General features: G+C 30.6%; 3 protein-coding genes across 4 annotated transcripts in view; 1 reads left to right on the top strand and 2 right to left on the bottom strand.

Moving 5' to 3' along the window:
* The window catches only part of LOC123293965 (neuropathy target esterase sws), a 37932-nt gene extending 24572 nt beyond the window's left edge, over positions 1-13360 (bottom strand). For both annotated transcript variants that reach the window (XM_044874977.1, XM_044874976.1), the window contains exons 1-14: positions 13177-13360; positions 12744-12825; positions 10847-11242; positions 7875-8020; positions 7181-7390; positions 6040-6495; positions 5564-5766; positions 4513-4768; positions 4287-4443; positions 3053-3217; positions 2747-2979; positions 2278-2460; positions 493-648; positions 307-426 (exon numbers count right to left, since the gene is read on the bottom strand). In XM_044874977.1, coding sequence (XP_044730912.1) covers positions 307-426; positions 493-648; positions 2278-2460; positions 2747-2979; positions 3053-3217; positions 4287-4443; positions 4513-4768; positions 5564-5766; positions 6040-6495; positions 7181-7390; positions 7875-8020; positions 10847-11242; positions 12744-12825; positions 13177-13278 — 2865 coding nt within the window. In that variant the 5' untranslated portion in view covers positions 13279-13360. The remainder of the gene's footprint in view (positions 1-306; positions 427-492; positions 649-2277; positions 2461-2746; positions 2980-3052; positions 3218-4286; positions 4444-4512; positions 4769-5563; positions 5767-6039; positions 6496-7180; positions 7391-7874; positions 8021-10846; positions 11243-12743; positions 12826-13176) is intronic.
* Positions 13361-13811: 451 nt separating this feature from the next.
* LOC123293862 (protein yellow) overlaps positions 13812-22560 on the bottom strand; it is a 45367-nt gene continuing 36618 nt past the window's right edge. The window contains exon 4 of the transcript XR_006535056.1: positions 13812-13822. The gene's annotated coding sequence lies outside the window, so the exon portion shown is untranslated. The remainder of the gene's footprint in view (positions 13823-22560) is intronic.
* LOC123293863 (histone-lysine N-methyltransferase SMYD3) lies at positions 15291-22559 on the top strand. The gene is made up of 7 exons (XM_044874822.1): positions 15291-15760; positions 17580-17821; positions 17885-18012; positions 18400-18576; positions 19506-19824; positions 20573-20735; positions 21275-22559. Exons 1-7 carry the CDS (start codon positions 15618-15620, stop codon positions 21501-21503), a joined length of 1401 nt encoding a protein of 466 aa, XP_044730757.1. The 5' UTR covers positions 15291-15617; the 3' UTR covers positions 21504-22559.

The raw sequence follows: 22560 nt of genomic DNA on the forward strand, positions 1-22560 counted from the left end.
GTAGAGGTCGATTCACACAAGAGCTTTGGAAAAGTTTTTTTTCTGTAGCTCGCAGTATTAACTTTTTGAAAAATAGTGACTGAATATCACTTAATGAGCTGAATATCACTTAATTCAGTCTTAATGGCTTAATGATTTAACATGGCGGACAAAAGTTCGAACCCCTCTCTTGGATAACCTCTGCGCACGGGCCTGCTTCTAGTAACTCAATTTTTAGATTTTAGAGGCAATTTTTAATAGTATCGAAAATATATCTTGGTTAGAAATAAATATTACAAGATTCTTTATTAAACTACTCCTAATTACCTTTGACCATTCACGTGCTTTTTGTGTCATTGTGGTGATATTCTTTTCTGAACACCATAGTGCACCCATAAATGCACCAATACTAACCCCAGCTACCATATCAATCGGAATTCCTGCTTCCTAAATAAAAAATTTATCCCTCAATCAATCATATAAATTTAATTTAAATGATTCATTAATGTTTACCTGTATAGCTTTAATCATTCCAACATGAGCTGCACCCCGGGCTCCACCACCACCTAATACTAAACCAACTGATGTTCCAGTTAACCATCGCGCAAGACGAGAAAAGTCTGAATGTATATTCGGCTCTGACATTAATACTTTGCTATATAATTCATTCTTAAACAACGAAAAATATTTTGAGTACAGTTTTAAAAATGTTATATAATACAAGATAATTCATTACAGTTAAGCCTAGTTATAATGGCTGGGCTTGGCAAGCCTGATCTAATTGGCACCAGAATGTATTCATAACTGGTCAAGGTGACGTGTGATTTGAGACATCTTATGCCAAATACTTTGACGGATGATGAAATTTACTCTTTTCCAAGTTACGTCTAGTTTTTGCGGACATTATTGAATCCATGAAGAATGTAGAACAGGAGAACGATCGCTATAGAAAATATTGTCCCCAAAATATGTATAAAATAAGTGAGGCGCTGCGATCAACATGTAGTATCAATAAAAGCGGTCTGTTGTGCGCTAATTTCAAATGATATATCAATTTGTACATTATGCTAACAACAACAGCTAACTTCACAGATACAACTTCTTGTTGACAGCGCGACTGGTGGCTGAAAATGAACTATAAATTCTACAAATTTTTAGGGACAGGTACGCTAATGCTTTAGTACATAGCGATCTTTCTCCTGTTCTACATTCTTCATGATTGAATCAAAATTATAACTCTCACATTACGATGATATGTGATTTTAGAAATTACAAAACAGCTCATTGAGAGGTACCGCAACGAGCCCGTATTTTAAGTATTTTAAGCAAAAAGTCCACAGCTTCTCCGCCGAGATTTCTTTAAGAATTTCTACATCCAAAATTTCGGACCCAAAAATTTTAAACTGACGCTTCGCAGGTTTCTGCAGATGAAATTAACATGTATGGAGGTTTTATCGTCCTCCATACAGACCCTATAAATGAGATCATCATAGATTCTCATGTTATGGATCCTCACGATGTCGATGTCGACAGTGTCAGTGTATGCTCTTGTAAGTTTCAGGCGAGGAGCACAGTGTAATGGCCCAGACGTGGTTATACGCAGTTTGGTGGGTCGCATGCCCAGCGCATAGTTCCAGTACTCAAGATAAACTTGTCGTAGGCATTCTTTGATTTGATAATCACAGGCGCAGGTGAAAGGGCGCATTTGTGACGACCTCTCTCGTACCAATGAATCCGCTTCTTCATTCCCTTTAACGCCAGAGTGGCAGATCAGTCTGACTGTGTTATTAAATCCCACGCGATTTAGTTCTTCGAAATCTTGACGCCTCAAGGGGCCGAAGTCTGACTATCTGAGAAGATGCTAATATTTGCGCCACTGTAACTTTTCGTATTACAGATCTGTTCAACTCTCATCGTGGCGAATAGTTCAGATTGAAAACCCTGGCATATTGACGTAGAAGAATCGATTCCTTTATTGTAGACTCATAAACCCCCACACCAGATAAATATCCAGTCCTTGACTCATCCGTATAAATACATGGTCCGAGAGAGGGTGAAAAGTTAGGTACATCTCAATCCCATTCTTCACGGAAAAGAACGATTACCCTTAATTTGTGAACAAAACGGTAAATCGGAACAGTGGCTGGAACTGCATCATTTCCACAAGTGGGAGTGACAGTTTCCAACCTGTTCAGTATACTCGCATGATCTGTGTTTGTCCTACAGTGCCACATGAAGTTAAAAAATAATTTATAATATGCAATGAATTATCCTAAAAAAAATAAAAAGTATACATACAATTCTACATTGTGATCGACGAGTGAACATACGTTTCGGACATTGAATATGATGATGTGATGATACCCATGAGCGCATATTTAACCATGCAACAGTGTTTGATGGTTTTTCACCAGTTTCTTTATGCAATAATACTAATTCTTTTTGTGTACGTATTGATAATCTTTCGACTTCCTTTTCAATCTAAAATATTAAATTATTAAATTTGAAAAACACCCGATAAATGCGATTTTTTCCTTGTAACTCTCTCCAAACTGAACCAATTTTGTTGAAGCATAGCTAAGAACACTCTCGATTAAGTTACATTTCAAACAAAAACAAAAAAAAATTGGTTCATCCGTTTAGGAGCTACAATACCACATGTGTGTGTGTGTCTGTATATAGAGAGACAAACACACACATACACATTTATCGATTAAACTTATATCACCCCTCTTTTTGCGTCGGCTGGTTAAAAATAAATACATACTTTTCCTAAAATGGGAGTTTTATCTCCAAGTCCTACAATTAAAATACAATCAGCTTGTCGTATACATCGTTGTGTCCATGCAGAAAATGTTAAATCACATTGATACAACGATATTTTATGTTGATCTTCTTGTTGTGCTAACCACGACGTCAAACGATATTCATTATTTGGATCTAATATACTTGAACCAAGCACTTTTTTAATTACGTCTGATGTTAAGCGTAATGTCGGACCTAAAACAAATACCATTTGGTTAAATCATGTGACAATTGGATTAATTTTCTATGAAATGTTATAAATTTTTACCTATTGAACATAAAGAATGGTATAATTCATAGGTAAACGCAGTTAAAGGAACATCATCCGAAATCGCAACAATCGCAACTGTGGAAAAATTTAACTGCATTGGTCGACTATCAACTGCCGCACTACTACGACGCATTGTTGTAATACTTGGCTTTTGCCATGACCCTATAAAAATAAAATAATTTAAGAAGAAATTTTTTAAGATTTATTCCGAAGGAATTGTTCAATTGAGAGGTGAATCAAAGTTTTCACTTTATAAAGACTTATAAAGTTTTATAAGTTTATAGTTCTTCAAGTTTTTTAAATTTTAAAAACATTCATCGTGAAAAATATTCCGATGAAGCTCTGAGCATTCTAAATTGTCGCTGGGTTCGACAGAATCTCATAACCTCATTAGAATCTATAGTACAGGGTTGGTGAACCTTTATGTATCAACGTGTCATTTTTTCTAAAGAAATGTTTAATCAGGCCAGACGTATCGTAAAAATTATCGTTCATATCTTTTAATAGTAGTTTCTTGTAATAATATCGGTCCTGAAAGCATGCAGTTTAGCGTCAAAAGTGCGAATGAGAACTATCATGGTGATAATTGTTTTATTGGTGCCTTGAAGCTTCATGTTCAATTTATTGAAATGTTGGTATATGTTTGTCAAAAACAACAATATTAAAAGCCACATAACATCCAAAAACTATTGTATTGTTCAATTTTTTCCTCATTTTGTAGAAACAGTTTGATTTCTTTCAAGCAATCAACAAATCTTTGAAGTATGTTCCTGCGGCTCAAGCCATTAAGTAATCCATTATACAACGAGTTCTGGTGAGAAAAATGAAGGTTGAGGTTGACTTCACTCTTAGAGCCCAAGGCTTGTTGTGCTTACTCTTGTTCGTTTTTTAACCCCCAAACTAAAAAGTTTGTGTGTCTGCCTGCCTGTGGCCAAAACGGATGAACTGATTTTGATTTTTATTGTTTCGTATGAAAGGTCATTTCATGGAGAGTGTTCTTTCTAAGCTATGTTTCAAGTTCGAGTTTAGGGTTCCGTACCCGAAAAATTTCGGGGATTTTTAAAATTTGGACAGATTTGTGATTTATTTCAAAATCAACAAAATATTACTTCATAGTGAACTTTGTGATCGGTGGCGTGCCTAAAATATTGTATCGCGTGCCATTGGTTCGCCATCCCTGTTCTAGTAAGACATTTTATATTTTTTTATAATTATTTACATATTTAATTACCTAAAATTCTATGTCCTAATAAATTAATCAGTCTTGTTACTACAATAGGAAAGCGTAACTTTATGGCATTAAAGAGGCCTTCTGGTAATTTTGCTAATTCTGAATCACGCACAGCCATTACAGTAGTACTTCTTTTAGTTTGTGTAACCATTTCCACCTTAAACAAAATAATTTGTGAAAAAATGTAAATATTAAACCAATGCGGTTGATAAGAAGTTGTACTTACAATTCCAATTAAATCACCTTTACCATATTCACCAACCAATTCCTTTTTACCATTACTGTGTGTAATAACGGATCGTAAACGACCCGATAAAACAATAAATGTTGAATCACTTTCATCATCTTGCCGATAAACAGCACGACCTGATTCTAAGAAAACCCAATCTAAAGCAAAATCAACTTGACGTACAAATGGTGATAAACGTTTGACGACTGTATGTGCTATGTGTAAAACAATTTTTGGCTGCTCTCTCATTAGGCTAAAATATTAAAAATATACTATTATTTACACAACGTATTTTTTAACCCACTGAAAGAAAATTTACTCTAATTATTTCTTCCCCATTAATTTGCCTAATATACATGGTGCGCCAACTTTTATGTCGGTATGTAAACATTGAATAACTGTGACATTTATCAAGCAATTGAGTTGATTAGACATGTTTTTGAAAAGTCAATTCTGTACAAAATTAACCATGAATCGCTCCATACCGAAATAACACGCCGAAAAAATGACGCTGTACATTGAAAATAATCGGCCAGTTGTGTTAAATCAACGTGAATATCGACGAAAATACTGACAGGTACCATCCGACTAAAGTATTTCATCATTTTGTTGAGCACGGGACAATGAGAGATCGTCAACATACCGTTCATGACGACCAAGGCGTTCCAATGAACTGGTTGAAGTAGTCAAGGAGAACACTGAACCTAATTTTTTGGAGCAAATTTTGATGACCGCGAGACCCATTTCACACTACCAAACGCCACTGCATGTCCAAAACTGACTGTTTGTTCCAAAACGCAGTAAAAAGGACACACTTTGTTTTGGTGATCAATATAAGTGGCCATTTGATTGATGTTGTATTCAAAAACTAGTCCAAATAAATTGCAAAGGACCACATTGAATAAAAATACCTCATGTACAAAAATCACTTATTTTTTTATTTTTACATACCGATATAAAAAATGGCGCACCCGTTACAATGTCTTATGGTAATTGCTGATACCTTATTAAATAAATTTGAACGAGATATTTATTTCACAGAACTTACCCATAAAATGTATTTTTGGAAAGAAGTGCAATGCGTGAAAAACTTTTTGCTTTAATAGTAAAAAATGATGGTTCACCAGTAAGTACAGCTAATCCACCAACAATTTCACCAGGGTATGACGAATACATATGAACTTCATCACCATCAGTTGTTCTTTGTGATACAATTAATGAACCAGATATTAAATAAATAAGTGCTATATCCTATTAAAAGAAATTATAATGTTTAACTAGCTTAAAAGAAAAAAAACAAAGTTTTTGTTAGTAAAATTTAATTCATATTGAGGTAGTTTTCTTCAAGGTTGCGTGTCTCCTCAGGAGTGCTGGACATCAAAATTTGTAATGACGGACGAATTTTTCAAGCATGCTACAGATCTAATTCCTGACAATAAATGAGGCAGATATTAAGGTAGCATCGAGGCCATCTTTTTGTTAGCAAATTAAATAATATAATTTCGAAAAAAAAAAATTATTTACTTTATTAGATTCTTCTTTCATTAATTGTGTACCAGCAGCTACTTCTCGAATTTCAACTTTACCACGAATAATACTCGGATCATCTAAACGCAATTCACGTATAAATGCTTCCGTAGCAATTTCAACTAATGTTTCTTCATCCATTTGTTCAGACATACGTTTCCGTGTATGTCCTGGATGTATATCAGGTATTGTCCCACTAAACGAAGAACGTTGTTCAAATTCTGGTACCATATCTGGTGTACCTTGATGTGTGCCTGCAGATGATGATGTTGAATAATATGTATCAACATTTGATTGAGTTCGACGATGTCCACCACTACCATTTGGTGGTATATTCACAGGATGTGTATGTAGAAAATGTTCACTATTTTGTTCAAATTGTTGATTGTCTTGATTATTATCAAAATCACGATTTTTTGTTATAACAGGTGACATTTTACGACGATGAGTACCCTAAGAAAAAAAGAATTAAAAGTTTAATTTTTATAGCAATTTTTGTGTTTCTTTTACGGTAGTTTTGTATTTTTTTTATATCTTTTCAGTAATCATTTCAACTGCTTTTGACATGTGGTAAGGTTAGGTTAGGTTAGAGTGGCTGTCTTGGGGTGGCACATAGTTAGACCATAGTGTCCGTTGTGATACCAAAAAAGGGTTGTCCCATCCCCGGCCACTACTTCATGAACCATTTGAAGTTGTTTAGGAACAGAAGTGCTTTGACGTCAACGGACTTCAGGTCGGAGAGATCGTCAAAGAAAGGCTGGCTCAAGTGAGTCCATCTCCTCGTGGTAAGAGCTGGGCAGTGACAGAAAAGATGAGACATCGTTCCTTCCTCCTATTTTTCGGACAAACATTATTTTAATAAAGTGGTCGTAAATAATCAATTATAAAGAAAACGATAATCTGAGAATCTTCACAATAGTAAAGTATGGTAGACTTGTCAAAACGAAGCCTTCCACAAAGTTTGGAAGGTGTGGTAATAACTGAAAAAATTACGTGATATACTGGGGACTAAAATATATTTGGAACAACATTTGCCTGGTCAAAAAAAAGATTGGTTAGTTTACCCTAACATGAACTTTTTAAAATGAATTTTTGTACAAATTTCCTTATTGTTTAAGGCTTGTTGGTGAAAACTTACAGGGTTAACTAATTCAGCGCTCAATCCAAGATACTGATGTAAAGTAGTAAATGTAACTCGTTGTAATCGAACCATAATTACTTGCATTACACGTATAAAAATATCTGGATACTCTTCAAAAACATCTTGAAATGCTTGCATTGGTAATCTGACAACAGTTGAATCAACAACTGCACGAGCCGATACTGTTTTGTAAGGATTTGGATGCCCCTAAAATAAAATAATAATTTGATTATTGAGTATAAAATTAAAGCCGAGCATTATCCATTTTTATAAACAGGGTGGACCATTTTAATATATTATGAATAATAGCTCGTTCTATAGTTAACCAATCAAAAAATAACTAAAACAAAAATTACAGAATTTAATGGAGGAACTCATGTTCTGACATCAGATTGGATCTAGTTCTCCGGGTTCCTTTAATAGTCAATTTAGATCCTAAAAGGTGAGAGATAGAATAACATTATTGCATTTAATCGAAAAAGTTATCAAGGACAATAAAGGTCATTCATCTATGTTAATAACTTTTAAGCCCAAGTAAATTTTCAATTTATTTGAAGATCAAGGTCAAATGAACTTGAACCTAGAATTTCAGTATATATTAATTTTTATAGATTTCAGTATATTAAAATGGTCGCCAAACGCTGGATATTTTATAGAGATTATTTTTTAAGAGTATTTTGGGGTTACTTACAGTAAGGACATCAGTAAAACTAAGTAATGATGTAACTGATTCACCAGTTTTAACAACTTTTAAACAAATTGAACTACCATCAGGTCCTGTGATAAATACGTTTACTTTTCCATTTTGAATAACATATACATTCTCGTCTGCATCACCTGTTGGCAAAATATTTTTTTAAACGAGAAATATAATATAAAAAATGTTCTAAATATTGAAAAAAAATCAAGACGGCTGCGGAGTGTTTGCTATTGTTCCAGAATAACGTGAAAGGCATTACGATTTTATCTGCAACCATTTTTTGTGTGATTAATCGGTAAACTTGCATAAAATTAAATTTTCTAGAGTACTTAAGATCCAAAAATCAGCAAAATTTAGTACATTTGGCTTTAACACAGGAATTGCCTTAAATATAACCGAGAAATCGCTTTTGGTCTAATCTCTAAAAATGATCCCTTTTTTTTTATATTTTACGTTAAAAGGAGATAGAAAAGGAAGGTAATTAATTTTTTTGAAAATATCACAAAAAACTTTTAGGTTTTGTTAAAATTCGGAATGCAAAGAAGTTTTGACACAAAAAAACACAAAAATCGGGTTTATTTGACCATAGGTCAAGTATTTTCTATGATATCGTCCGAAATTCTATAGGCAGCCTTATATTTTTGAGAGATTTTCGACTTCATTTTTACTCGTAAACTGAACTAAGGAAATTAGGGTTTCTGAGCCTGATTTACTTGATATACTCCAAGCACAGAAATAAAAAAGTTTTGAATTTCTTGGTATGTTTTTAAGCGTTAATCGATAAAATTAAAAAAAAAATGAAATTAAAAAAAAAATTGTGATATGAATAGAAATAAATAATTTTCAAAGGTAATTAAATCAAAAAAACATTAAAAGCTTGAATTTCCCTAAATTAAATTCCTTGATTTTTTCGGTCTCAAAACTCAAAATTGATTGGGGCCCTCATTTAAGCATTTCATAGCTTATTTCTAGAGAAAAGCAATATCAAGGTAATACAGGCAGAAAATTTAATAAAACGTACAAATTTTTAAAATATCTTATTTTCATCTTAATATATATTGTAAATAGTAAACATAAAATTATACTCCTATACTTTTATAATCTATAAAAATTCAAACGACTTCCGCGAGTGTGTGTAAAAAAATAAATTAAACTAAAGAAAATTTTGAAAAAAAAAAAGATTAATCTAGTGTCAGAAATGTATACTAGATTTATTTTAAAATTCAAGTGAAAGTTTATGTTAAAAAAATGATTTACAAATAATAATACTAACAGAGATATAGTTCTGATATAATAAGTATGATAATACATCAATCACTCATTACAAATACGGAAGTTTAACTTTTAAATACACAAACAAACAAACCTTGAGTTTGTTTACTTTCAAGAAAATTTGCATAATTTTTTTTTCTTTCAGATAAGTGGGCTATTTTTTGCGATCATTAATTTTGCTATTGTAAAAATTAATTGTACGCCTAACCTTTACCCGAGAAAATAAATAAATAATTATTAAATATATCGAGATGAAAATTTAATTGTTATCAAAAAATGGAAAATATGCCGTTTATTCGCCAAGCTATCGTTCCAATAATGTTCCAATAAAGCGAATTTAATTTTAAATGAGATTGTACTTTACTCTTGAACAAAATTTACATTTTTAGACAAATCTTGTATACGAACACAAAAAATTAATATTTGATTATTTCATACAATGGAATCCCGATAATCCGGAAAATATTTTGCAAGGTAGTGTCGAACTATCGAATTCGTCGGAGTATTGCCTATCCCTATAGTCCATAATTTTGTACAAAAGAATACCTTGTTATCCGACAAATCACAAATACAATGATAAGATTCTATATGTTATACTCTGAAGTATAAATTATACTTCATTATGTATACAATAATAATAGATACGTCGGATTACAGGGGGCGCCGGATAAGGCAAGGGCCGTTTTACCGGGGTTCCACTGTATTGCGGTTTAGACTATTCAAGACTTTTTATTAAAAAAATTTCTTTTTCATAAAACAAATAATAAAAAAGTTTTCCATATGATGGTGACATAATTGGCACCCTAACTAATAATGTAAAGTATTTTTGACGGAGGCTCTTTGCGCCATCTCCTGTTTTATTTTTTGTAAACAGCAGTTCAGCAGAAATTATATTTTGTAAACAGTAGTTTGAGGCATTAATAATCTCATCCTCTCCCAAAATATCCTAATACTGCTGAAGAGTAGCGGTATCTTTAGAACTCATTATCAAACATATACAACTTTTTGTCTCCAAAAATATCTTTGAGATAACTTGTAATTTTTTTAAAAAAGTAAACATAAATATTATAAATGAAGAAAATAAAGCCAGGTCATTTGCGAGAGATTTTAACCCTGCAAGATGCTTTCAAAAGTACTTTAAGTAAGTTTGAGGCAAGTTGAAAATTTTATAGAATATTATTAAGTATTAAAAATAAATATTCTAAAAAAGACAGGCCATTTTAATGAGATGTTCTACTTGTCAGATGATCAAGAAAATTACAAGAAAAGTAGTTCTGCATGCATTTTGAGGGTTAAAATCCCTCGCAAATGGTCTGGCTTGTTTATTTTCTTCATTTTTCAATATTTAAGTTTACTTAAAAAAATACAAGTTGCCTCAAAGATATTTTTTGCAACAAAAAATTTTATGTTTGATAATATGGGATTCTAAAGACATCGCTATCCTTCAACCAGGTTTGCATTTTTGTATTAGGAAATTATGGAAGAGGTATCAGACAAATTTTCAGAATGCCTCAAACACCTATCCAAAAATGTCTACCAGCTCTGGGCTAAAACTTCATTGTCAAATGTTACAAGTAGAATTAAAAGTGTAGCGTATAAGTTCTTACAGTAATAAGGGTAACAAGATTTACTATATCATCTAAAAAGATTCAATAATGTCGGATGAAATAAAAAATATTTAAATATCATACCTATCTTAAATAAATACGATCCAGCTGGTAAATTTAAAATTTCCGTATGTTTACATAATTTCAAAAAAACTGGTTTCTCAAAATGTCCAAATACACGTATACTCTGTAACATGTACAATGCATCAGGCGGTACACGTTCGTCATTTGTTAAATCTTCTTCTAAAAATTCAGCAGGTGGTTCCAATACTTTCAATTGAACTGGTGTACTATCTTTTTTCAATTGCAACAATTTACGAGCAAATTTCATAACTATACGCCGTTTACGTCCTTGTGTACCAGGTACTTCACCCGATATTGAACGTACTTTACGTAACATTTTTCGTCCATAAAATAATACTTTATCACGTTTGCGAAATCGTGGACGAGGTACACTTGATGTTGCTGGTTCTCTTTCTTCTAAAAATTAAAATACATTTTTGAAAATAACATAATGCCTTATAGTACAACTAATAAGCCAGAATGCATAGGAAAAGTTGAGAAACAGCATTGATTTTAACAAAACTTTTTGTAACGTGTTAGTTGGATCCCAAGGAACATTTAGCCAACTTAACCTAGTCATAAGAGGGCATATGGCTCCAGCAGGGGACATTTGTAGCCCAATTTTTTTCGAAATGCTTATTTTGGCTTAAAATTGTCATCAAGTAGGTATTTTTGGTCGCTGAATCGGACCCAATGTAAGAATACACTAATTCTGTCACGTATTCCAAAAACTGTGCTATTTTTGGCCCGAAACTAAGTTTTTATCACCCAAACTGTTATCTAGGAGATATTTTTGGTCGCTGATTACGAATCTGATGTCAGATTAACATATTCTGTCACCTATTCCGGAAACCATGCTATTTTTGGCCAAGAATTTCAGATTTTACCACAAAAATGGCAAACTAAATATTTATCGTCCAAACTTTAACTTTGGGAAATATTTTGATCTGATGTCCTATTACATGGATGATATTAATAAAAATCGTCAATAAAATTTGTGTTTGATTGTTGATACGCGTCCTCTGGGGCAATAAAGTAGTTCAAAATTATAAAATGAACACAGAAGTCCGTTGCAAAGATCGAATAAAGGTAAGTAAACGTATAAGTAAACATATTATACTGACGACGATTTGAACAGCCGCGTCAGTAAAATCCGTTTACCTTTTTTGCCAATTAGGTCGACTCTTCTATAAGTTCCCAGTGTAAACGGTCGGAGCACATTTTCCAAGAGATAATTTGCATGATAATAACTAAAAATATTTATCCAATAAGAGATTTATTTTATTTTTCTTTGACATTTCCGGGCTCCAAGTGAATGATGTCTGTGTTTTTGTACACAAATTTTTCATTGAATCGATACACCAGATTACATCTTGACAGTTAAAACGATTCATGTCATTATCCTATAATAATCTGTCATATATTTTAATTTAGAAGGGTCAAGGCTGTTAAGATTACAGAATCTTAATCAAATGTTGATTACAAATTACAAGTGAATTTTGTAATCGGATTACTGATAAAAATAGCACGTAAATATTTAATTCACTAGATTACAAATTAAATAATTCAATTTTGCTAATTTTAAATTTGTTAATAGATCAATTAATGTATTTTCAAAAAGACTTTTTCGATTTGAACTGCCCTTTTTGCTATGGTTTTTAACACATTCGACGATATTTTTATAATTTTTCGATCAATTACATTAATTCTAGGAAATCTAAAATTAATTTTATCCATCTTCGTTTTATCTTTTAAGGAGTTTCGTAAACTTCAACAATTTAATCGCCTTACAAAGTATCTGTGTAAATTTTATAAGTTCGTTTTACTATAATAGTATAATCTAACCCAGCCCAAGTAATTTAACATTCTTCCTTTGTTATTCCTTTCAAGATAATTATAAAAAAAATCATATAATTACCTCTTAATTTCCATTTCCGATGCCATATTAGTACAGCGGTAATCGTTGCTGCAATTATTGCAAATAGTAATACAAAAATACTCTGCAACACAATAATATAATCCATGAATGTATTTATAAACAAAAACAAGCAACAATTAGTCAATAATACAATGTGTTAATGAATAATTATTGACAATGTTCCAATAGATCTTTGAACTATTTCTTTACTAGTTTTTTTTTTTCTTCAAAATGATTAATATTAAAAAACACTTATTATTTATCATTAAAATGAATAGATAAGATTTATGAATAATAATTGATGTTATTGTATTTTTTTTATCACATGGTTTGTTTTTTTTTTTTTTTTTTTTAACATAGATTATAATGAAAACAAAAAATTTCCCAAATTGATAAATAAACAATAGAAAAATAAATTATGAATATTTGATACCTGTCGCAGACTGAATGTATCGATTAATTTTGTTATCCATTCTTCAGTATTTAACAAATGAAAATTACCACGTAAATTATTAACTAATTCAACAATATCCATGTTCGATTCATAGACCTTGATTCGATTTGAAAAATTATATTATAAATATAAACACAAGAATACTGACACAAATAATCACTCTAGTTCATTACTACCAATAATGCGCTATCTATTATTATTACATGTTATGACATAAGTAATTATCAATAACTTCACTTCACTTCATTTTCCACATCCATTTGTTCTTCTCTTCATGTGCTTCATTCACTATTTTCTATAAACAATGTACAGGACCGTAATTATTGTGAATGATCATGATTTTTTGAGTTGTGAATTTATTCTTGTCAATATTATTTTGTTCATATTTTTTTTACTGGAAATTTTTATTATATTCCTTTTAAATTTATTTTCTTCAAATTTTTGCTTAGCAACGGTGCAGTTTTCGAATTACATAACTTTACTGATCTCTATTGATGGATGTCGAATTTTACTACAAAAGTTTAATGTTCGAATAGACCTTTTCATTTAAAAATGTGATTACCTTTTGTTTTGGACAGTTTGTTAAAAAACTAATTTGATAAAATGAATAACAAATATCTTGTATCTTTGCCCAACTTATTACTGTCTGTCCGAAACAATATAGAATCGTAATTGAAATGAAAAGGTCTATAGACCTCATTTATTTACATTTAAATGCGTTTTGGAAATACAATTCTAGAAACTATAGTTACAATGGTTACGTTTCTAATGATGTAACCTCATGAAGTGGATTGACACTAATTTTGAGCGTGAAATTAGGGTACCACCTAGTTGAAAAAATTAGAGTTATATCCAGCATCAAATCGTATAAATCAGCGACAAAAAAGTTTATTAATATAGAAAGTCGATATCTCGAGATATATATACTAATAGTAATTCCCTAACCTCATTTTTAATGAAACACATGCCAATAATAAGTAAACAACTGTATCCATAATGGCTGGTAAATATTATTATTAATTGTGGAATCAAATAAAAAAAAAAGTTAAGCGTAAAATAATTATATGTGCTCTATTTGACTATCTATTTAATAGTTTAATATAAATTTGTTTAGCCAGTACTGTCAAAATTAATCCTGATAATAAAAAACTATTTGTTTAGGTTAAAGTTTTTTTTCAGGTGGCAGCACGATCTAAACTGACCACGTGATCGAATTTGACGCTCAAACTTAGCGTCAATCGGTAGCATGAAAATACACCTTTATTAACTGACCAACTGATGCTTCAATATACTGGGTAGGCAGGGTTGGCACTCCCCGAAATTAAGTAGTCTCTCCCAACTTGCGATATCAAGAAAAATTCTCCGGAGTTCAGTAGAAAAACATATTTTTTGATTATTTGTTTCATATTCAGATAAATTCGATATTTCTGAGCAGCTTTTATTTTAAATTACTTGAAGCACATTTATTTAAATATTTAATTATGGAAAAACTGATCATAAAACATTGAACAAACACAAATATTGAACAGCATTATAATTCGATGGTACAATTAGATTAGATATAACTATGTAAAAGCTTGAGGGGCTCTATTTAATATACGCAGAATGGTTCGGAACCCCTTAAGTTTTTACAAATAGTCATATATGGTTATTCAGGTTAAACAATATTTTCTAATTTTTAGTGCAGTAAAAGGTTGTAAAATATGGTGGAAGCGATGAGAAGAAATTTACTATTTACTTTATTTTTTCTTAATATTTATAATATTGTTTTGGTTGACAAAAATAGAAATATACGAGATTTTTTTTACTTAAATAATATTTTATATACTGCCCAAAACAAATACATAAATTTCTAAATAAAAAATTATATTATGTAACCATTTGAATTATATAACTATTATTAACTTCATGAACGCCCCCATATTCAGTCATGAGTTTCAATTGTTGAATGTTGCCAATTGTTTAAAATGTCAAAACATGTAACATGACGTTCAAGGTGAACATTTAAAAAATAAAAAACAACAACAAAACGTATGAATATCGAAATCGAAGGTTATGATATTTGTCGTCACTAAAAATCTCTATATCAACACATGTTCTACGTAGTTAAAAGATCTTTTAAACTAAAAATATCATTAGATTTGTTTTCACTTCTAGGTATCTGCAGGTGCCCAAAATTATGATTAACGAATAAATGCATTAATCAAAAGTAAATCTGCTGTAATAACTATTCAAGTACCTGAATAAACAGACTGTTATTTCACGGTATTCAACTAAAAATAAAATCCACTTCCAAGGGGATTTTATATTAGTTATGAAATATTCAATAATACAGAGACTTTAAATATTAATATCACTCTCTCTTCTAACGTTCTTACGTTCACTGACCGACCGGTTATCGTAATCTATTATACAACGTTATGAATAGTTTAAAAATTGAAAATATGAAAAATAAATCGATTGGTTCTATTAAACCGGGTACAACAATTTTAACCGAACAACCTTTTGTATTTGTTTTAAAATCTAAATTACGTACAGAAGCATGTGATCATTGTTTGGAAAGGTAATCAAATTTATTTTCTTTATTTTTAGTGCTATCACCAACTATCATTTTGTGTTAAGTTTTCGCTTTTTTTTTTTAGATTTATTATATAATTTTTATTATTATATAACTTAGTTTTATTGACTTACGTAATGTAAGAAAATGCTCAGTTAGATTTTAAGGTCTGGCTAAAAATTTAAAAGGACTATCCTTATAAATATTACAGGTGATTATTTGCGTACATAAGCGGGTCTATAGCGTGAGTCATATTTTCATAAAAATAACCCAAACCTAGATTAAATGGATCCAACTAACTCAACCCGAGACACTCTATACACATGATTTTGTGAAAATGCCCTTATCCGAATAATATATTAGCCTAGAAGACTAATTGAGTAGCTATCATTCTAAACAAATTTCCTATGCCCATCATGCGTTTTTTCTCAGAAAATAGTGAAACATTAATTTTGCATCTTTGTTATATCTTGAAATATATGCCAATTTTATATATATAGCTAATTTTTGTTTGAATTTGTAACGCTTAGAAATATTGAAGCTTCGAACAAAATTTTGGTATAGATGTTCATAAAATCATCTAAGTAGTTCATTTCCGGCTGTCCGTCTGCCCGTCCGTCAATACGATAGCTCAAAAATGAACAGATATATCAAGCTGAAATTTTTATAGCGTGCTGAGGACCTAATAAATGAATTTGAGTTCGCAAATGAGCAACATAGGTCAACTGGATCTTGGATTCGTAGGACCCATCTTGTAAACAGTTAAAAATAGAACAAAAGTTTAAATGTAAAAAATTTTTTCGTAAATACCATTGTTTACCCTCTAGAGCGCAAATTAGAACAAAACTTTGGTGTCCATTTTCTCCAAAACTATAAAAGCTAGGAAGTTGAAAATCTGCAGGTAACTTCAACTAGTGATCTTCTTAAAGATTCTCAAAAACGAAAAAAGATTCTACAAAATTGTGCTGGTTTTTTAAACTTTTCTAATTTATTGAAAATGTTGCGAGCACTGATATTCAACACTTTCTATACAGGGTATTTGTTTAACGATTAAAAATGATATACAACGATTCAAATTTTTGAATCATTTTAAAAGTTTCAAATCGTCGGCGAAATCAGAAATTCATACGATAAAAATCAAAATCAGAAATACGATAAAAAATCTGCACTTTTCTTGGAAATTGGAAATACAATTCCAATTTTCGAATCATTTTTAATAATTCTATATCGAATGGCGATACTAAAAATCCACTTTTTACGATTAAAAATGATATAGAACGATGTAAATTATGAATCGCTTTAAACGGTAATATATAGTTTCTCACTGAACGATTAAAAATGATTTATTTTCAAAACATCTCAAAAACAGACGAACGATTAAAACCATTTAAAATTGTAATTTTTTTTAAATTCGTTTTTCTTAACCTGGGAAATCTAGAAAGTAGTGAAAAATTTATTTTATGTTCTAATAAAATTTTTTTCAAGGAATATATTATTTTCATTGCTTTTCAGTTGTTAAGGCCTTCTGTTTTTGTTCTACCCATTATCATCGCGCATTTTTTATATTTCTGTAACTGAACATTTTACGAACCTATTTCTGCAAAAAACGCATGTTGAAACTCGTGTTTTTGTTTTTTAAATTCTGTTAGCATTGAGTTCTGATCCATATCTCTCCCAAAAATTATGTAGTATAAAATAGGTTCAAAAGTATGTTCCACTGTCCTCTGTAAAAGCACGTATTGGGATTCAAAAATTACTTTGTTTGCTGATTGCCAGAACTAAACGATTATCATTATTTTCAAATAAATTTTTATTTTAATTTAAGGGGGAAAGTGTTGAAATGTTCCGTCTGCCAATATGTATATTATTGTAATCGAAATTGTCAAAGGGAAGCTTGGTCTTTACATAAACTGGAATGTTCAAATTTAAAACAAATCGCACCAAAAATATTACCAGATTCAGCGCGATTAATGGCACGTTTAATATTAAAATTGCAAAAGGGCGGTGATCATGAAAAATCTTACTATTCGGAAAATAAATTTCGAAAATTTAAAGATCTTATGTCACGTAAGTATATTTTTGTAATAAAAAATATTGAAAAGCAAATAATTTCTGTGTCCAAATTTTTAGATTATTCGGATATCAAAATTGAACAAAAAAGGCAAGAGCATTTTACATCAATGTGTGCGGTTTTATTTGAATATTTAAAAAATATAACTATTCCAAATTCAGCTGAATTAATGGGAATATATGGAAGGGTAAGTGATTTAAAAAGAAAATGGTTTTCTTTTCGTAGATACCCTGGTGGAAAAAATATTCGAAGAAATAATAAGTCTTAGAAACTCTGAAAAAGTTTTAGACACTCTGACTAACAGCTATTTAGAGTTCCTAAAACTTTCAGAGTTTCTAAGGCTTCTAATTCTTTCTTCAAATATTTTTCCACCAGGATGGTTTTCCTTTAAATGGTAAAATAAGGAAGTATTCCTTTCTGAAAACACCTAACAATAAATTATAGTATGGAAAATTGATTGTGTATGTACAATTTTCTGAAATAATAAAATAATATTGCTGAAATTAATGGCCGCGAAGAAGGAAATTTCCTTTATATATCCTTCATAAAAAAGATTTCTCAATTTTTGTTATAGATGTGTATTAATTCTTATAATATTTTGGATCCTGAAATGAATAGTGTTGGTACTGGATTATATTTGGCAGCATCAATTATCGATCATTCGTGTGATCCTAGTGCTGTTGCAGTTTTTAAAGGAACCACAATTAATATTCGAACTGTAAAATCTTTGCCTTCATTAAATTGGCAAGAGGTAAGAATAATAATAATAATACATAATAGGGTCTAAAATAGGGTCTCTATGGTTCTCTTCTTGAGAACAATCTGCAACCGGAAGGAGAGACCTCTTCAGGTAAGAGATGCTATTTTAAGCAGATGAAAGAAGCAGAACTTATCCGTCGGGATTATCCGTCGGGATTATTCTGAAAATTGATGGATTCAAGTTTTCGAAGCAAACCTACTAAACTTAACGCACTGCAGGCTTATGCAGGTGTAAATAACATGTTTTGAGTTTCCATTGCCCTCCATACATGTCTTACGATTGGGAACATCAGAGATCCTCATGTTATGAAGGTGGTAGTTAAATCGATAGTGTCCTGTCAAGAATCCCTTAACGCTCTTCTCAACTACGCTCTAGTGTGGCAAGAAGAAATTAAATTATAATTACTATGTCTTAAATTAGGGACTGGCATGGGAGCATGGCTTAAAAATATGGTGGATTTTTGGCAAGACCACTTTCATAACATGGTGATCTCTGATGATCCCACTTCTAGGGCCTGTATAGAGGACAGTGGAGTCTACATACATGTTATTTGCTCCTGTATAAACCTACAGAGCGTCATATTTAGAATGTTTGGCTTCAAAACCTTAAATCCATTAATTTTGAGGTAAATCCCTAAATATTCGACAAAAAATAATCTCTGTTTACTGTTTTTTCGTAAATTAAAAGGTTAATTACATCCTATTGTTATTTATGTACGCATATATCTAGCTTTGTTTTCAAAATTATAGCAGCTAACAGAAACGGTTAATGCTTTTACAAGTCTTTTACAACTTTATGTCGTTGAAAGCTACCACTATCGAATATCTCGTGCAGAACTACGTTTAGTCTCGTTAGAAATACCTTAAATATTTAAGAATTAATTGTTTTGTAAACATTATATTACTTTTCCCTTTAAACAGATATTCATAAGTTACATTGACGTGTTAAATTCACCATTCGGACGCCAAGAAGCTTTACAACAATCATATTATTTCTTGTGTAAATGTCCACGATGTTTACATGATGGTCAAAATTTAATAATGTTTAGTGGTGTGTGTCCAAATAAAGATTGTACTGCACCAATTATTATGAATAATAATGGAAGTAAAAAGGATGATAATTCACAAAAATGTTCTGCATGTAATGCAGAAATTGGTAAAAAATATATTGATAATTATCGAAGTGTCGAAGAATTTACGGAAATGCAATTGAAAACAATGGAACAAAAATCAATGGCGTGTATCCTTTTTAACAATTACTCTTGTGGTCTATTAAGATAGTACGAGCACCAAGGCAATTTTAGATTTAGGGTTGAAATTGTTTGTACCTTATTTTCAACTTTTATGATAAATTTTGTTATGACTTCATGAATGTAGACGAAAAAAATAATTAAATTTTTCGATATTTACCTAAATAATTAAACAAAATCTTCAATTTTCGATATTTTGAAAATTAGTCCAGATATCGAAAAATTTTATTCATACTACGTCTTATATTGTCAAATTATTACATAATTCACCATCAAAATTGAAAAAATATTTTTTTTTTTTTAATTTGTGTCCCCACTACCATGCTCATACATGCTTAATTAGTCTGATACATCGATTTTTTTTTTTTTCAATAATTTATTAAGGTTTTCACTTTAATTTAAATAGTTTTTTTTTTTTGTTTCCATCGACTACTTTTGGAGAAATTTATGAAAACATATAATCCATCTACCGTTTTACTGTAAACCCAATGTTAAATATGCCTACTTTTGAAGTCATTTATTTATTTAAATAATCGGACAACCTTCCCTAAAATTTTCAGAAATGACTTAGAATTAGTCCAACTTCATATAAATAAAATCAAGCTTTTTATTTAAAATTGTCTAGGTGCTCGTACATCCTTATAACTAAGATGTAATGTTTAGAATAAATGAACCTCGATAATGTTTAAGAAATTTTTTGAAAAACCATTACGAACAATTTTCCTATTAAATAATTAGATTTAGATGTGTGCAAATTATGCTTGGGAAAACAGAAAAATGTTTTTTATAAACTTAATTTATTACATGTGAAAACTTTAGATACAGCATTAGAAAGTTGTATTGAGTTAGGACGATGGTCAGATGCTATTTTCTTTGGAAAACAACTAATAGATGGCTACAAGTAAGTATTTTTATTTAATTAATACACTGTGTCTGCTAACACGCTAACAGGACTACTCACCTACTGCCTGAAGTGAACCATTGATGAAGGCATTTTCATCAATTATTATTAACTTCCCAGTTTGATAGTTATTGTAATGGATCCGATTTTGCAAATTGAAAATTTAGACATATCTCCACGTTTCAAGACCTTTAGAGTCGAATAGTATGGTTTTTAAAAGGATGTCCGTGTGTACACATGTATGTATGTATGTATGTTCGGATTCAATTTTGTATAATTATGTAACTTAGACCTGATTAGGTTTTGAGCAAAATCGGTCAAGCCGTTTTTTTTTACCGAATGAAAAATTGTATAAGTGTCACTATTATCACTTATCATTTATATGGTTTTAAAGTCATAGGGGGTGCCAGGGGCGAAGCTCCCGCTGGGGTCGCAATTTTTTACCCTTTCCACTGGGAAGTCAGTCCTGTGGACCTTTCGAGTCGCATCTAGACCGGTTTTTCAATTTATTATTAAATTTATTAATTTTTTTTTTGTAGGTATTATTACGGTGAAATTCATCCAATGCTTGGATTATTGTATTTAAAATTGGGAAAAATATTAGTTTATGAAAATAAATCATCAGAAGCATTAAAATACCTTCAAGAATCAGCAAATATTTTACATATTACGCATGGGCCATGCCATTCTTTATGCCGTACTGAATTAGATCCATTATTAAAACAAGCGATTTTAGAATCGTCAATTATAAATAGTAATGGTTATTAACGATTACTTTTACGGTATTACCTCTCTTTAAGGTAGTATAGCAGTCTCAAGCATCACAGTTAACTAATATTTTAAATAAATTTGAATTTTTTACCGTATCGTTTAAGAGATATAATTAATTAAAGTTATGCAAAAATACACGGGCTCTTGTCTTTTTGTTCAAATTCTCCGGAAATGGTTTATGTATGTAAAATGGGCACGGTTCATCATCTATAGTAAAAAACACCAATAAAAACGTATTTTTTGTTGGATTTCAATATGATTTAATGCAGTTTAAAAAAAATTTGTCAACTTGGGGGTTTGCCCTTGTTTTTCGAGTAACAGTCATATTTAGGGGAAATTTAAGGGGAAAATAAATTCCGGTAAATATTTATCGTCTATTCCTTCTTATTTGCGGCATATTTACCATTAAAAAATATTTTTTAATAAATAAATAAAAATGAGATTTAACCTCTGTTTCTCAAACATACGTCTATAACAGAAACCGCCCACATCATTATCTTTTAATCTTTATTCTATTTAAAATAATATTTATTCTATTCAAGGTGAAGTCGGTTACTTAGTTCTTATTCAATCAACGACAGTGTAATCAATTTACTTAATTTATAATTGATTAGACCGCTGTTGCCCGGATTCGAACCCCCACCTCCTCCACTTGGCCTGTATGGTAAAATAAAAGGTAAATGTGTGTTTGTTTACTCAAAATATTTTGAAATATTGCGGATCACATATTTACCAGTAATACCAACTTAAATATTTTACGAAAGTTGTTATGGCTTCAATACTGCTATACTTCCTGAAGTATTATTTTGATTATGATTTCTGACCAGTTTACATTTTCTAAGAAATAGATCTTTCATTTTCGACAAACAGAGATTGGCGATATTATTTTTATAAATCTTATTTTTATACTGAATTACGTTAAGTTATTGATAACTACGTTCAGAGTTACAAATGAATATGAAATATATAATTTTATTTATTATTTTTTATAATTTTTGTTGAAAACTTGAAACCTTACTTAACGTATGGGTTCCTAGGTTTTCAATTATCAAAT

This window comes from Chrysoperla carnea, chromosome 2, assembly GCF_905475395.1.
Source record: "Chrysoperla carnea chromosome 2, inChrCarn1.1, whole genome shotgun sequence".
Lineage (NCBI taxonomy): Eukaryota > Metazoa > Arthropoda > Insecta > Neuroptera > Chrysopidae > Chrysoperla > Chrysoperla carnea.

Bases quoted from the DNA above. Each gene is read 5' to 3' on its own strand.
- LOC123293863 (XM_044874822.1), top strand. From the start codon at position 15,618: ATGAATAGTTTAAAAATTGAAAATATGAAAAATAAATCGATTGGTTCT. The intron at 15,761-17,579 runs GTAATCAAATTT...TTTTAATTTAAG, and splicing joins TGTGATCATTGTTTGGAAAG to GGGGAAAGTGTTGAAATGTT. The intron at 18,013-18,399 runs GTAAGTGATTTA...TTTTTGTTATAG, and splicing joins TAATGGGAATATATGGAAGG to ATGTGTATTAATTCTTATAA.